Source organism: Ovis aries, chromosome 17, assembly GCF_016772045.2.
Source record: "Ovis aries strain OAR_USU_Benz2616 breed Rambouillet chromosome 17, ARS-UI_Ramb_v3.0, whole genome shotgun sequence".
Taxonomy (NCBI): Eukaryota; Metazoa; Chordata; class Mammalia; order Artiodactyla; family Bovidae; genus Ovis; species Ovis aries.
In genome coordinates this window covers 54,854,546-54,871,106 of record NC_056070.1, presented here as the reverse complement: position 1 = coordinate 54,871,106, position 16,561 = coordinate 54,854,546, and the positions used below count along the sequence as shown (strand labels likewise).

At 48.6% G+C, this 16,561-nt stretch overlaps 1 protein-coding gene across 2 annotated transcripts in view; it reads right to left on the bottom strand.

Annotated features, from left to right (window-relative positions):
• CUX2 (cut like homeobox 2) overlaps positions 1 to 16,193 on the bottom strand; it is a 275,147-nt gene extending 258,954 nt beyond the window's left edge. For both annotated transcript variants that reach the window (XM_042234612.2, XM_042234614.2), the window contains exon 1: positions 16,121 to 16,193. In XM_042234612.2, the coding sequence (XP_042090546.1) occupies positions 16,121 to 16,183 (63 nt within the window). In that variant the 5' untranslated portion in view covers positions 16,184 to 16,193. The remainder of the gene's footprint in view (positions 1 to 16,120) is intronic.
• Positions 16,194 to 16,561: the final 368 nt, after the last annotated feature.

Below are 16,561 nucleotides of genomic sequence, written 5' to 3'. Positions count from 1 at the left end.
TTCTCCACTGCTTGAAACCTTCAATGTCTTCTCACTTTCCTGAGAATATAATCCAGCTGAATCCATCCCCTACCACGGTCTACCGGGTCTACCTCCCACTCAGACCTCATCTCATCTCCTACTTTCCCTTCCTTGACCATCCTGTCCCAGCCATACTGGCCTTCCTTCAGTTCCTAGATGTGCCAAGGGGATTCCCACCTCAGGGCCTTTGCACACCACTGTTCCTATAGCTGCAAAGTCTCTTCCACCTGAACCTTGCTGACTGGCTCCTCATTTTTCAGGCTTCAGCCTAAATGTTACCTACTCAGTAACCACCCTGAATAAACAGATGCCCCTTCATCTTGATTTTAGTAACATTTGGTCATTTCATTCCTCCATTCTATCTCAGTAATTACACATTAATCTGTTTAGCTTACTCTCTCTATGTCCAGCACCTAACACTGTGCTGGGCCCATGGCACATACTAGACAAATATTTGCTATTTGCTGAACATATGTCAGGTTCAGAGAAAAGACTGGCCAGACTAGATTCAAGTGCTTTGTGGCACTGGATACTCCCCAACAATCTGGCCTCCATTTGCTCATCTGTAAAGTGGGGCAACACTAGTGCCTACTGCAAAAGGCTGTTGTAAGGATGAAAGGAGAGAATGGGGTACTGACAAACCAGGGCAGAGACTCCTAGCCCAGCACTGACAAGAAGCCAGAAGAGTGAGGAGACAGATATCTGAGTATCAGAGGCTATTTCAGAAGCAGCTGTGGCCCCAAGTCTTGCCTTCCAGAAACCAGAGTAATGAGTTAAGTTTCACCATGAAAGGAGCTTATGGAGCCAAATATGAAATGTAGAGTATGGGTGATTCAGCCAACGAAAGAGGGGCTAGATTTAGCAGTTCAAAAAAAAAAAAAATCTAAAAAACTTTTTTAATAAAGCCTACAAGTCTATCCCCTTCTTTCTTTATCAACGACACGATTTATTGACCGAGGAAGCCATATCGACTAAATAAATCTTGATAATGACCAAGGCAGCAATCAATACCCGCTTATTATCAGCCCGGACGGAGAATTTCATTTTGCGGAACGCAGGCCCAACGACAGGGCGTACCACGCAGTTCTGGACTCTGGCGGGTGGGCCAGGGATGGATGGCTGGGTGGTGCTCATTTTCCAGGACAGGAGACAGGCATCTTTCCTGTGTTATTAATAACCTCCCACCTGCCACCCTAACCTATGTCTCTCATGCTTGTGAGTCTGGATTCATTTCCATGAGTTGACAATGATGTGTTTTAAGATGTTTAAAAATAAAGGGGAAAGCACAAGCATAATGACTATAGGTGGGGAACCCTGAGAGCAGGGCAGGGAGTTGGGAGATGGACTCCGGAAGAGGGACCTCTGGCCCCTAGTGAGTCAAGAGCAGGGACATGAGTGCCCAATGGACCTGAGTCCTGCATTAGAATTCAAGCTCTGCTGCTTGCTGACAATATGGCCTTGAACTTAACCTTCTGTGCCTCCTCAATCTGCTCAACTGTAAAAGCAGGATAGTAGTAGTTTTCTTGTGCTAGGGTTGTGAGAATTAAATGAGATAATATTCGTCAAGGGCTCTAAACACTGTTCAGCATGCATTAAACATTGAAAGAAGTATTTGTTCAAAAACTGTCAGGACTTCTGCACAGAAGGCCTCCTTCTGATGTTCCAAAGCAAACGTCAAGCCTGGTCTTGCTACAGCCTGCCAAGCGGTATTTGGAGAGGCTGACCTCCCATCCAGTGCCTCTCTGCAAGGATCTGGTCCACCTTACTGCTGGCTGGTGATGACCAGGAGGTGAATAAAAATAACAATGATGATGACAGTGATAGTAAAAGTAATATTAGATGCTCTCATTTCCTAGGAATGACCATGCTCTGTGCTAAGAGCTTTCCATGCTTCACTGCATCAGTTCAGTTCAGTCGCTCAGTCGTGTCCAACACTTTGTGACCCCACGGACTGCAGCACGCCTCCCTGTCCATCACCAACTCCCGGAATTTACTCAAACTCATGTCCATTGAGACTCTGAGAGGTGGCTCAGACGGTAAAGCGTCTGTATGCAGTGCAGGAGATCCGGGTTCGATCCCTGGTTTGGGAAGATCCCCTGGAGAAAGAAATGGCAGCCCACTCCAGTATTCTTGCCTGGAAAATCCCATGGACGGTGGAGCCTAGTAGGCTACCGTCCATGGGGTCGCAAAGAGTCGGACACGACTGAGCGACTTCACTTTCATGTCCATCGAGTTGGTGATGCCATCCAACCATCTCATCCTCTGTCATCCCCTTCTCCTCCTGCCTTTAATCTTTCCCAGCATCAGGGTCTTTTCAAATGAGTCAGTTCTTCACATCAGGTGGCCAAAGTATTGGAGTTTCAGCTTCAGCATCAGTTTTTCCAAAGAATATTCAGGATTGATTTCCTTTAGGATGGACTGGTTGGATCTCCTTGCAGTCCAAGGGACTCTCAAGAGTCTTCTCCAACACCACAGTTCAAAACCATCAATTCTTCGGTGCTCAGCTTTCTTTATAGTCCAACTCTCACATCCATACATGACTACTGGAAAACCAGAGCCTTGACTAGATGGACCTTTGTTGGCAAAGTAATGTCTCTGCTTTTTAATATGCTATCTAGGTTAGTCATAACTTTTCTTCCAAGGAGCAAGCACCTTTTAATTTTATGGTTGCAACTATCATCTGCAGTGATTTTGCAGCCCCAAAATATGAAGGCTCTCACTCTTTCCATTGTTTCCCCATATATCTGCCATGAAGTGATGGGACCAGATGCCATGATCTTAGTTTTCTGAATGTTGAGCTTTAAGCTAACTTTTTCACTCTCCTCTTTCACTTTCATCAAGAGGCTCTTTAGTTCTTCTTCCCTTTCTGCCATAAGGGTGGTGTCATCTGCATATCTGAGGTTATTGGTATTTCTCTTGGCAATCTTGACTCCAGCTTGTGCTTCTCCCAGCCCAGCGTTTCTCATTATGTACTCTGCATATAAGTTAAATAAACAGGGTGACAATGTACAGCCTTGATGTACTTCTTTCCCAGTTTGGAACCAGTCTGTTGTTGCATGTACATTTCTAACTGTTGCTTCCTGACCTGCATACAGATTTCTCAAGGGGCAGGTCAGATGGTCTGGTATTCCCATCTCTTGAAGAATTTTCCACAGTTTGTTGTGATCCACACAGTCAAAGGCTTTGGCATAGTCAATAAGGCAGAAATAGGTATTCTAATCAAACTCTCTTGCTTTTTCGATGATCCAACGGATGTTGACTATTTGATCTCTGGTTCCTCTGCCTTTTCTAAAGCCAGCTTGAACATCTCGAAGTTTACAGTTCACGTACTGTTGAAGCCTGGCTTGGATAATTTTGAGCATTACTTTGCTAGCGTGTGAGATGAGTGCCATAGTTTGAGCATTCTTTGGTATTGCCTTTCTTTGGGATTGGAATGAAACCTGACCTTTTCCAGTCCTGTGGCCACTGCTGAGTTTTCCAAAGTTGCTGGCATATTGAGTGTAGCACTTTCATAGCATCATCTTTCAGGATTTGAAATAGCTCAACTGGAATTCCATCATCTCCACTAGCTTTGTTCGTAGTGATGCTTTCTAAGGCCCACTTGACTTCACACTCCAGGATGTCTGGCTCTAAGTGAATGATCCTACCATTGTGATTATCTGGGTCATGAAGATCTTTTTTGTTCAGTTCTTCTGTGTATTCTTGCCACCTCTTCTTAATATCTTCTGCTTCTGTTAGGTCCATAATATTTCTGTCCTCTATTGAGCCCATTTTTGCATGAAATGTTCCCTAGGTATCTCTATTTTCTTGAAGAGATCTCTAGTCTTTCCCATTCTGTTGTTTTCCTCTAGTTCTTTGTACTGATTATTGAAGGCTTTCTTATCCCTGCTTGCTATTCTTTGGAACTCTGCATTCAAATGGGTGTATCTTTCCTTTTCTCCTTTGCCTTTTACTTCTCTTGTTTTCACAGCTATTTGTAAGCTGACCTCAGACAGCCACTTTGACTTTTTGTTTCTTCTTCTTAGGGACGGTCTTGATCTCTCCCTCCTGTACTATGTCACGAGCTTCCGCCCACAGTTCTTCAGGCACTCTGTCTATCAGATCTAATCCCTTGAATCTATTTCTCACTTCCACTGTATAATCATAAGGGATTTGATTTAGGTCATACCTGAATGGTCTAGTGGTTTTTCCCTACTTTCAATTTAAGTCTGAATTTGGCAATAAGGAGTTCATGATCTGAGCCACAGTCAGTTACCAGTCACTGCATCAACACCCCCATAAGGTCTCTATGAGGTAAAGGCTGTATTTAATTCACATTTTACAGATAAGGAAACTAACACTTTGAGAAATCCAGTGAATCACCCAAGGCATCCCAGTTAGGAAACAGCAAGGCCAGGGTCCAAAGCCCATGCTCAAATCATTTCAGGTACTGCTCCCAGGGTAACTGAAATTCAGCAGGAAATTACCTCCCAGAATCATCATCATCATAGTTATTATTACTGCTGTTAATAAAGATCATGATTAACAACAGTCACCATTTGGGGAAGGCTTACAGCATGCCCAGTCCTAGGCTGTGTCTGTATTGGTTTGTCATTTTTTACCCCTCACAGCCTTGGAGAAAAGTACTTCTATCTCCAGGCGATTGTGAAAGAAAAGCTTTATGAGGGCAAGAACTTGGTCTGTTTTGTTTACTGCTGCACTCCCAGCACTTTACATTGCACATGACACATGGCAGGTGCTGAATAATGTTCATTAAGTGAATGAATGGATAATCTGTCTCAACAACCCCGGGAAGCTCTATTTTAGACAGAAAAACTGAGGCCTGGACACTGTATCTTAGCCATAAAAGGGAAGGGGAGACTCCAATCCTGACTTCCTGCCTGATTATAAACTAGAAGTCCCAGGGGATACTGAGCAGGAAATCCCCCCAACTCTAGTGACACTGTCCAGAGACCTTGATCTCTCTTTGATGCCTGCTGGGCTGATCATATGGACCCATGAACCAGGCTTTGGGAGAAGAATGTCACCTGGATCCCAAAACATGTTAACTGGCTATCTTGTACCCCTCAACAACAGCCATCTCACAGACTGCAGGAACCTGCTTTGTGACCTGAGTTGTATGTGACTGAGGCCACTAAATCACTGCTAACAGTCCACAGCCTGCTCCAGCAATTAATTAATGGATTTATTAATTAGGATGGGAGCTACTTCCCAGGCCGGAATTGGGGTCACCAGTTTCTAAAGCAAGACTCACAGAGCTAAAGATAAACCCTTGTTCGCTGCGAGTCTGAGGCCTGTGCCCAATTCCCAATCACAGAGTGAGAGAATTTCAAAAGCCAGTGATGGGTGAAGAAGCTGGGGGTCTGGGAGGAGCTGGGTCCCCCAGGACTGCCTCCCAAGGTAGAGTCAAGGCAGGTGCTCCCACCTTACCCTTCCTGTGCTATTCATCCACTCCATTATCCAAATATTTACTAAGAACTTACTATGTCCTTGCCCTCCTCAGGGAGGAATATGTGTGTGTTAGTCGCTCAGTCATGTCCAATTCTTTGCGACTTCATAACCTGTAGCCCACCAGGTTCCTCTGTCCATGCAATTCTCCAGACAAGAATACTGGAGTCAGTTGTCATTCTCTTCTCCAGGGGATCTTCCCGACCCAGGGACTGAGCCCTGGTCTCCTAAGTTGCAGGCAGATTCTTTACCATCTGAGCTATCAGGGAAGCCCAGGAAGGAATACAGATGGTAAACAAACGAACAAATAAATACATATTATCACATCAGGTAAAGCAGATAGCAGTAAATGGGGCAGGGGGCGGGGAGGGATTTTGGAAGCTTAGGGAGGACCTCTCCAAATATTTAAATAGAGGACTGAATGGACTGAGACAAAACTAAGGAGACGTCTGGGAAATGCAATGGGAACAGCAAGTACAAATGCCCCGAGGTTGGAATATGTTCGGTGTGTTCAAGGAACAGTGAGGAGGCCAGAGTGCTTGAATAAAAAGGGGAGGCATGTCAGGAAATGAGCGCGAAACAACGAAGGGAACGGAGGACCTAATCACACAGTGGGCCCAGGTAAGAACAGGCAACCAGAAAGAGGCAACGCTGAGAGTGATATCACCCAGGTTCCCAACAAGACATAAAAGATACCTCAACTGGGCATCTCCTATGCACTAGGTGCCTTAGGTAGACGTCCAAACCTCATTTCATCTTTCCTGTAGGAAACTGTGGTCCTTTGAGAAGAAGATACAAAGGCAGGATTACAAGACAAAGAGATTTATCAGGATCAATACCTGCACCCTGCAGGAGGGAGCTAGAATAGAGAGAGGCAGGGAGGGAGGGCATGAGTGAGAGAAGAAGGAAGGAAAGTTGGTAAGTAAGGTTGGTTGGTTAGTGGAAGCACCCTAGACTGCAGAGGAGTCCAGAGCCTGCACATGAGTCCCATGTGTCCCAGGAACCAGTCTGCTCTTAGTCCCCATTACACTCAGTCCCTGGCTGTGGCAGTTGCGGGTGATCTTCAAGGGCAGGATCTGGTGCCACCTGCCCATCACACTCCCTACAGACAAAGATCTGCAAGGTGCCTTCTCAAGGCCACCACTGGGAGGTACCATTGTTATATCCACCTGATAGCTGAGAAAACCAAATCTTAGAAAGAGGAACTAACTTACCCAAGGGACACAGCTAGGAAGAAGCAGAACTGGGATTTGAATCCTGATGGCGCAGTGCCATGATCCCAAGATAAACAGGAGTTGGGGAACTGGGCGTATTTTGCAACAGAATTGGGCTGTATACCTTGTTAAAAAAAACAAAAGCAATACTTAAGGCTTGGAAGGAAAGCTATGAGAAACCTAGACAGCGTATTAAAAAGCAGAGCTATCACTTTGCCGACAAAGGTCTGTATAGTCAAAACCATGGTTTTTCCAGTAGTCATGTACAATGTGAGAACTGAATCATAAAGAAGGCTGAGCATGGAAGAATTGATGCTTTCAAGTTGTGGTGCTGGAGAAGACTCTTGAGAGTCCCCTGGACTGCAAGGAGATCAAACCAGTCAATCCGAAAGGAAATCAACCCTGAATATTCATTGGAAGGACTGTTGCTGAAGCTGAAGCTCCAATACTTAGGCCACTTGATAAAAAGAGCCAATAAATTGGAATAGACTATGATGCTGGGAAATGCTGAAGGCAAAAGGAGAAGGGGGTGGCAGAGGATGAGATGGTTAGATAGCATCGCCAACTCAACACATGAATTGAGCAAACTCTGGGAGATAGTGGAGGACAGAGGAGACTGGCGTGCTGTAGTTCATGGGGTCACAAGGAGACAGATAAGACTTAGCAACTGAACAACAGCAAAGGCTGATACGGTGTTTGAATACTTTACAAAGTACTCACTGAGATAGAGTCACTCCAGGCCACACATGTGCTAAATAATCTTATTTTATACTTCATCCTTACTCCCAACTGACAGATGTCAAGAGTGAGCATAAAGGTGGGTCCAACAGGGCTTCCTGGCTCAGTCGGTAAAGAAATTGCTTGCAATGCAGGAGACCTGGGTTCGATCCCTGGGTCAGGAAGATCCTCTGGAGAAGGAAATAGCAACCCATACCAGTATTCTTGCCTGGGAAATCCTATGGACAGAGGAGCCTGGTGGGCTGCAGTCCATGGGGTTGCAAGAGTCGGACACCACTTAGCGACTAAATCACCACCACAATAGCCACTCAGAATCTGTGACCAGCTTCACTGCCTTCCTCCAGTTTCTTGCACGCACTGTTTTTCCACCCACCTCAAGGTATTAGCACACGCTATTCCCAGGGACGCTTTTCCCTGACCTTGTCCTTGACACTTTGGCTAGAGGGTCACTCCTTCCAGGAAGGCTCCCTTGATGCTCAGACTCAGGCAGTTTTTTTTGCCACATGCTATCTCAGAATCAAATGTCTGTGTGTGACTAGACACCCGTTTGTCCAATAAGATATGCATCCACCCCCCTCCATTGTCTGTGGGCTAAGTGAGGACTGGCACTCTTGTCTTCCGGTTCACCATGACATTGCCAGTACATTATTATTATTTATAGTATTTATGATATTTACTTATTATAATTTACACCATTTTTAGTTATACTGTGAGTGATGAATATATTGGGTTGGCCAGAAAGTCTGTCATGTTTTTCTGTACCATCTTATGGAAAATCCTGAGTGAATTTTTTTGGCTAAACCAATACATTTTCAAAGTGTAGGACAGCGGCAGTTATTATTATTAACATTATATAGCACATCTATGCGCTAGGCACAGATTTCACACTTCACATGCACTAACTCACTTAATCCACAATCCTTAAGGAGGCAGATACTACTATCATCCCTATTTCACACAAGAGAGAAAACCGAGGCTCAAAAAGGTTAAGTGATTTGCCCAAGGTCACACAGCTGGTAAGTGGCAGAGCTGGGATAGAGCCAGGCCCCCTGGCTCCAAGTCCTCACTAAATATCTCTGGGAGTGGGAGACTGCAGGGCTTGATTTTGCAGCCCACACTCCACACCTCAGATCCCTGGAGCCCATGGACACTCATAATGGACCAACATCTCAAACAGGTGCCCCCAGCCTCTGAGTGCCTCTGCATGACTGCCTCTCTTGAGGAAATCTGCACTCGGCCTGGCTGTCCTGGTGACCCCTGTGGTCTCTCTGTCTGCAGCACCCACGTTCCAAACAGCTGGCTGGACAAGTCAATCGACCATAATGGTTCCCGGGGAGCCACTTACCCCGTCGAGTTTGAGCGACGGCGGCTCAGAGAGTCTTAAGCACTGCTCGGCTCCGGGCTTCTGGGGCAGACAACCAGCTCAGGCCAAAGAGGTTGGAGGATTGATTTCTTTCTCTTTCTTTCTTTTTAATGACAAATGCGTATCTTGGAACTGCTGTTTCATTCGGCTAAAGGATGGCAGAGGGGATGCATAGGTAAAGGACTAGGAAGGAGGGGGCAGCTGCTGGCCCATTTTGAGGGTGACTGAGCTACTGAGGAAAAGCAGAGACAGCAGGCTAATCATGCGTCTTCATGTAGCTGGTCAGGGCCTTTCGGTTTTTCTGAGAATGCAGCCTCGTCTGACATTTGGCACTTGGAGAATGGCAGCCAGTGGCCTTGACAGGGACCTGCCTCATGGCCCCTGGAGCCGTCTGACCCACTGCAGACGCTCAGCCCAGGGTCTCTGCACCACTGTCCCCTCTGCATGCCATGCCCTCGCTAGGTCTCCTTTCCCTACCGAGCGCAGCCAGAGTGTTGGACTTGTACAGGATACTGGATATCTGAATTTCTTAGGTAACATCTTCTGTATTTTAAATGCTGAGAAGCTTATATTAAAAAAAAGTGTTTTTAAACATTGCACTAATCTGGACAGATACATCCGTGGTCCAGACATAGCTCCCAGCCTGCAACCTCTGTAGTCTGAGCTCCCAAGATATAAGACATCACATATAATATTAGTAATATATTAATATAGTAAGCCCCCAATGGAGGAAGAGAGAAGAGAAAAAGTGCCCAGTAATCTCTAAAACAAGCTTGCAAGGCCAGCAAATTCCAGGATCCACTGCTCATTTGGTTTTCTCACTCCTCTCTTCGTCTCTAAAAATACCAACAACAATAAGAAGTAAAACACTTATGGAACAGTAACTGTGTGTCCCAAACTGTGCTAAGCACTTTCACATTTAAAGTGCTTTAATCTTTAAGAACAATCTAAAAGGGGGAGATTACTATTAGTTCCATTTAGAGACAAGGAAATAAGGCTTAGAGAAGTTAAGTGACCCATCCAAAATTCACACAGCCAATAGGTGATGGAGCCAGGACTGGAAGCTAGACAGGGAAACCTCACCGTCTTGGCTCCTCTTACTTCCCTCTTGAGGGAAAAGGTAGAGAACAAGTTTCTGGAACTACATGTGATCTACCTTAACACTCTTAACTGGAAAGGTAAACACCTCAGCCATGCTACCACCATCATTACAAACCTGTAGACCAGACTCAGCAAATGGCCTTCAGGCCAAATCCAGCCCTTCACCTGTTTCTGTAAACTTTTACTGGAACACAACCATTCACATTCATTTTTCTTGTCTATGGCTATTTTCATGCCACGGTGGCAAAACTGCGTGCTTGCAACATAGACCACGTGGTTCACAAAGGCAAAAGCATATTATTATCCACCTCTTTACAGAAAGTTTGCCAACTCTGATGGCAGACCTAGATGGTTTCTAAAAAGCCTAGAGAGAAGCCACCCCTGGGAAGGTCATGAGGTTGAAACCTTCAGGGAAACACCTTCCTTAAAGAAGGGGAAGCATATTTGCACATTAAAGGGTAGTGGAAGCTTCTTCAGGTGTTTGGGGTGAGACCACAAAGGAGCCAGCCAAGGGAAGATAAGGGAAAAAGCATCCCAGGCAGAGGGAACTGCAAGTGCAAAGTCCCTGAGGTAAGAATGTGCTTGACGAGGGACCAAAAGACCACTGTGCCTAGAACAGAGTGAGGAGAGGAGAGATGCTGGAGATGAAGTCGGAAGGATAACGGCGGGGTGGGGGGGGGGGGGGGGGGGGGGGGGGGGGGGGGGGGCTCGACTACCTGGAGTCTTACAATCAGGGGAAAGGACCCTGGATTTTTAAATTAAGTATGATAGGAACTGATTGTTCATATCCTACAAAACACTACAAACCATTTTCTGAAGGGATCCTCAAGGCTTAGAAACCAAGAACTCCATTCCAGACATGACTTTTTTGGTCTCAAAATTCTGCTCAAGAGGCCAATGGCTCCTCATCACTGTCAAAATGGGCCCTGAGGTCATGAAAAGGCAATACATTTAACTGGCACACAATGTATGTCAGCATCCTTCCCTTTACAGCAACCGAGTACAGCAAACCAGATGAGCACAACCAGTCTATGTGATGGATTGAGAAATGGGAGACTTGGAATGTTAGGGGATTCACCCAGGAGTGCTAGAGACTGTACTTCTTAGCTGCTCTTGGGGCCCTTCCCCTCTGCCTACTACGTCCACCTTCCCTGACACCTTTGATATAAGCCACTGTCATTACGAAAGAGCATCTCCCAGACAGAAAAATCAAACAGACGACTGAACCCTGATTTCCTCAGCCAGAAACAAAGGCAGGCCACTACCTCAGTCCCCTTCCCACCCTCAAACTCTGCCAGGCTCAGTCTGAGTTAGATAACTGGAAGCCACCAGAAATTCAGCCCTTTCAGAAAGCAACAGAGAAAACCATAGATTTTGGATAGCCACCTCGACCATCATCCAGGATCAAATTTAGCACCAGCTGAGGTGCTCACGTTTGAAATTCTATCTGACGGAAGAAAGGTTACCATAACAGAATGTCAAGTTCGAAGACAGAATCCTCCCTTTAACAGAAGAGTTTAAAAAAAGAAGAAAGAAAGAAAAAGGAAAGGAAAGAAAAAAAAAAAAAACACCACCATCATCAGAAAAGCTGTTCTCTCTGGTCAAAATAGCACCGTGCTCATCTGAAATAACCCACCGAGACGCTGATTTGCTTCTTTAGGCTTGTCCGTGGTTTCACAATTTTCTACAGTGAATTCAGGTATTAATAAAAGAAACTTCGAGATCTCCAACAGCAAAAGCGGTCAAGGATGAGACATTGCTCATTTTTCTTTCAGCATTCAAAGAGAGGCCCATCTTTGGGAAGCAATTTCTGTCGAGTTGAGAAATTCAGAATTTTGGGATGCCCAGAAAAGACTGCTGGGTTCTTTATATAAATTCTCAACACCTGTTTCTAGCTCCTTCTGCAAAATAGGCTCACAGGGTGTGGCTTGCAATGAATTGGAGAGGCAGATGGAATGGGGTCACCCACTGGTTGGACCTGGAAGGGTCCAGGGGGCTGGCCAATGGTTTGGTCGTATTCACAGAGCTGCTGCTAGGAATCTCCCCTCGTCCCTCTGTCTCCCACCACTCCCTCTCCTCCCGCTCCAACCTCCCACAGCCTTCACCTAATGCCAGTCCATCTCACAGGCCTGGGCCTGGGCCACACCAAGCCTGGTCTGCTCATGCTTGCACCTCGGCAGCAATTCTATTACAGTGAAGTTTCCAAAGTTAGGATTCCGCCAACAGGGCTGATAGCTTATTTACTGCTGTCATCTAAAGAAAGAGGAATTTTGACACATTGTTAAATGATAGCACATTTAGATAAGTCAAGCTGTCAGAGGCTCTAATGGATGTCTAAACTCTCTGTGGCTGATATGTAAAATTTATGCACTTCAGAATATCATAAGGTTATAATATTTTAATCACATCCACGCTCTTTTCTAAACTTTGAGCTGAGAAAAACATTTCATCAAGTCCCATCTCCCGTACGCCAAGAAATTGAGCCTTCCTAGAAGTTTCTCCAAAACTCCTTACAGAAAGTCCAGCTTATCTCATTTGAGGACCCATCAGTTTTCCTCCCTAAAGGCTCAAACCCCAAGCAGAATTTGCCTTTTCCTCCCAAGTTCGTACAATGTGATCCTTCCAGTCAACCTCTTTCCTCCCAAGAAACAGATGTGCATTCAGACTGAGCACCAACTCTTGTTAGCTTGATTAACACTCTGAAGGAAAAAAAAAAGATATCAAGAGAGACTGGACCCAGAGTATCATTTTAAAAAGTGGCAAAGTAAAGCAGAAAAAGAAAATCATAAAGGTATGAATCCGGTTACGACGACTATACACAGAAAAGCCATAAAAAAATACTGCATTAGTAATGTTCACCATAAAGCAATCTTATAACCAAATGAAATATGCCTAGCATTAACTTTGGGATAGAATTTTATTTCTTCTCGTTTCCTGGACTGCCAGCAGCCGAGAGAAAAACCAGCAGCAAAGAAAGAGGGAAGCAGTTTCAGGGATCCTGGAGCAGGGTACCAAATGTCACAGCATCTTCACCATCTTTAAGACTGCTGACAGACTTCAATCCTAGGAAAACAGCCCCACTGTGCCCAGAGATGGCACTGGAAGGAATAATAACCAGACTGCTTCTATATTTGAAAAATATGTACTTCCAGAGGGTGTGCATGGGCCAGTACAAGGTCACCTTTCTTGCCAGTATCGGAGTGGCGTTGGTAGCATGGTCTGGCCTGGGGACATGGGCCGCCTTTGCTGCCTTGGCCACTCCAACGCTCAGCGACCAGGCTGCATGAAACCACTGAATTGAAGCTATACACGCCTCCTCACACTCACAAACATCCGGGGCCACGGGACAAGTGAGCCCAAAGCTCTTGGCTTGCACGGGGCCTGCAGTGGGGGCCCAGCTTTCCTACCCAGATCTTGGAACGAGCCAGCTGAAGTTTTCCTTTCTAGCTATCTCCCCTGTAAACGGAAAGTGGGAAGGGGAAAAAAATGAGAATAAAAGTGTGGCACAGGAGTCATTAGCGTTATGCACAAGAGATGATCCGAGGCGAAAGTGCTTAGGTTCATAATCCGTTTCCAACAAAAATGCCATCAGTGAGAATATGGGGCTGGGTTGGGGGCGCAGGACTGTTGGGCAGGGGAAAACCTGAACATTTCAGGACAAGGGTGGACACCACGGCAGATGTGAGGGCCTCAATGTTTGTACACCGCTGCCACATGTACCTCTGTTCTCTTAAAGTGTACAGCTTTTCAAACTCCCAAAGGGACAACCCACCCCCCACTTAATATCCATGTAAATGAGGTTAACCCTTTCCCCAGAGCCCTCTCCTTTTGTGTCAAACACACCAGCCATTGTTTTAATGAACATATCCCTCCCTCCTGCACCCTAAGTATATACCCTGTGCAGGGAGAGGTCCTGGCTCTATTTTCCCATCACCTGAACAAGGCTTTCCACCACCCCCATCTTCATCCTTTCCAGTCCAAATTTGCTTTCTCACCTCAGCATCTTCTAAAACCCTAACAAAGGGTTCCCAGATCAATGGGAGTCCAACTGGAATCAAGATCTGGGTGACCTCAACAGCTCCACAAAAGACCCCTGAGCCTGAGACAGGAGAGACTTGAGGTTCAACACCCCCTCCACTCCAGCTCAGAAATCAGCCCCCTGGGAGCCGCACCCACCCCTCAGCACCCAGCCCAGGTCTCACTCCACCTCCCGGTAGCAGCCCAAGCTCCCCGGATTGAAAACGAGTTATCTAATGAAAATTGTGTTAACTGACATTCCGGCCAACCGGGAGCAAATACCAGCGCTGTAAATCTCGCCGCGGAAATTTTCTCCAGCCCAGAATAACAATAGGACCCTGCAAAGGGCTTTCGCCAGCCCTTCTGGTTCCTCTCCTCTTGTCTGCCACGTTCTTGTCATTCCTTATGTTACAGAACATCAATCATAAATAAAGACGCTGTCCCCCAGCCGTGCCCGGGTCTCATTTACAAACATTAGCAGGGAATACGATTACCATTGGCCTTCGTGCCAAGCCCAATGTGGCTGCCCAACTCTCTCTCCCATTCTCTCTCTCTCCCTCTCCCTCCCCCATCCCCCACTCTTCCAGAAAGGCCACTTTAGCATCATTTAAAACAGCAACCACAGCTCGCAGCCCTGCCCGCCTCAGATGGCCACCAAACTGTAGCCCCAACTCGAGTGAGGACCTGGAATTGCAAGGCACTTGCAGTTATTAACTGCATGCCTGAGTGCCCCGATTTTCTCTCCAGCTCACTGGCTTTGAAGGAGGGGGCCTGCGGGGAGTGAGGGGTTAGAAAGGAGGGGGGTTGGGAAGCCACCAGGAGGAGGGGGGCACTGGAACCACTTATCAGAAGAAACTTAACGAGATTTGCAGGCGGATTAAAAAAAAAAAAGCGGGTCCCTTTTTATCTCCAGACTGATGCTCTCCCTTCTTCCAAGAATGTCAAGGCCAAGGCAGGATGCTTTAATCTCCCGGTAACCAACACCACTTCCCTGCCCCTTGTTCCCGCCGCACCTCGGTGAGACTCCTGGGACTGGGGGCTTGTCAGGAGCACCCTGGGGCACCTGGGAAAGGACAGAGGCTAGCGTTGTGCTGTGCGCAGTTCTCTGCGAGATCCCACCCCGCGGCCCAGTCTCCTGTTGGGTCAGCAAGAATAACCCCCAAATCTGGAGGAGACACACAGACTCCCAGAAAAAGGTGGAACGGGGATAAAGTGCTGGAGTTTGGAAGGGAGTCGCCCCAGGGAGGGAGAGGGGAAAGAGAGAGAAGAGACTAGAGAGAAGAGGAAAGAGAGGAGTGGCCGAGAGGAAAAGCAGGAGGCAGAAAACAGCGAGGGAATCTCCTATTTAAAAGTTCCAGTGGGCCCGAGAGCCCGAAGTCACCTGCTCTGCGCAGCTCCCGGCTCTCCAAGGCCCCTGAGGCAGGAGCGCAAACTTGCGCGCGCCCCGGGCCCATCACCACCGCCAGTCCCCACCTAAGACTTGGAAAGAGGTTGGCGAGGGGGATAAAGCAAGAGGCAAAGACGAACCCCGAGAACCCGGCCCGAGGAGAGGTCTGCCGGTGCAGGCGGCCAGTCCGGCGGCGGTGGCTGCAGCGGCTGGGGCGGCAGCAGCGGCCCCTGGGTGGCGGCGCGTCCGGGCTGCGCAGCTAGGCGGGCGGCAGCGGCGGAGGTGCTGGCGGGCGGCAGGGCGCGGAGCCGCCTCCTAGCCAACCCCGGATGCCTCCCCCCACTCCTCCTCCTCCTCCTCCTAGCCGCCAGCTCCCTCCCTCCCTCGCCCGAGCCCCAGCCGGGCGCGGACAGGCACGCGGCGCGCTTCGCGGCCTCCCCGGGCGCCGCGAAGTTGGGAGGCGCGCAAAGTGCGGCGCAAGGGGGGTTGCCCGAGGTCCCGCCTGCAGCCCCCTGCCTGGGACCGCAGACCCTGCCTTCCTCGCGCCTCACTCCGCCGCTCACCCGGCGGCTCGCTCCCCGGGCCATGGGCTCACTAGCGCTTCTCCATGGTCGCAGCGGCTAATCGATGATTGAACCGAACAAAGAGCAGCGGCGAGATCAATTCCTAATACCTATCGATAGGCAGCGGGCAGTCGAGCCCCTGCGAGCTCCAGCAGCCGCCGCCCGCCTCCCCAGGGCGCCCGACCGCCCTCCCGGGGACCTCCCCAGTGCGCCCAGGGCGCGCCCGAGGGCTCCCCACGGCCGCGCGGCCGGTGCTGCCCGCACTAACCTGGAGTCGCCGTAGATCAAATCGCTTCCAATATTGAAACATCGATCCCACATTGGCGGCCATCTTGGGGGCTATTCGAGACGCACACACACAAGAGTTTGGCTTTTCTCAATGGCTGCACTCAATATCCGGGCTGGACTCCCCCCAGCCCCGGGGCCGCCGCCGGCAGTCCGGGCCCTGCGCGCCACCGCCCGGGGCCCCTCGGGCGCCCCCCGGCCTCCTGCCACCCGCTGCCCCTCGGCGCCGCCGCGCCGCCGCCGCCGGGCCCGGGAGCCGTGCGCCCCCCCCGACCCCCGGAGGGCGCGGGAGGAGGGCGCGGGGCGGGGAGCTCGGCGCCCGCCCGGGGGAGGCGGCCGGGGATGGGGTGGGAGGAGAGGAGTGGGGGGGAGGCAGCGTCTCCGAGAGGCGCTGGCGCCGCCGCTGCCCTGCCTGCAGCCGGCT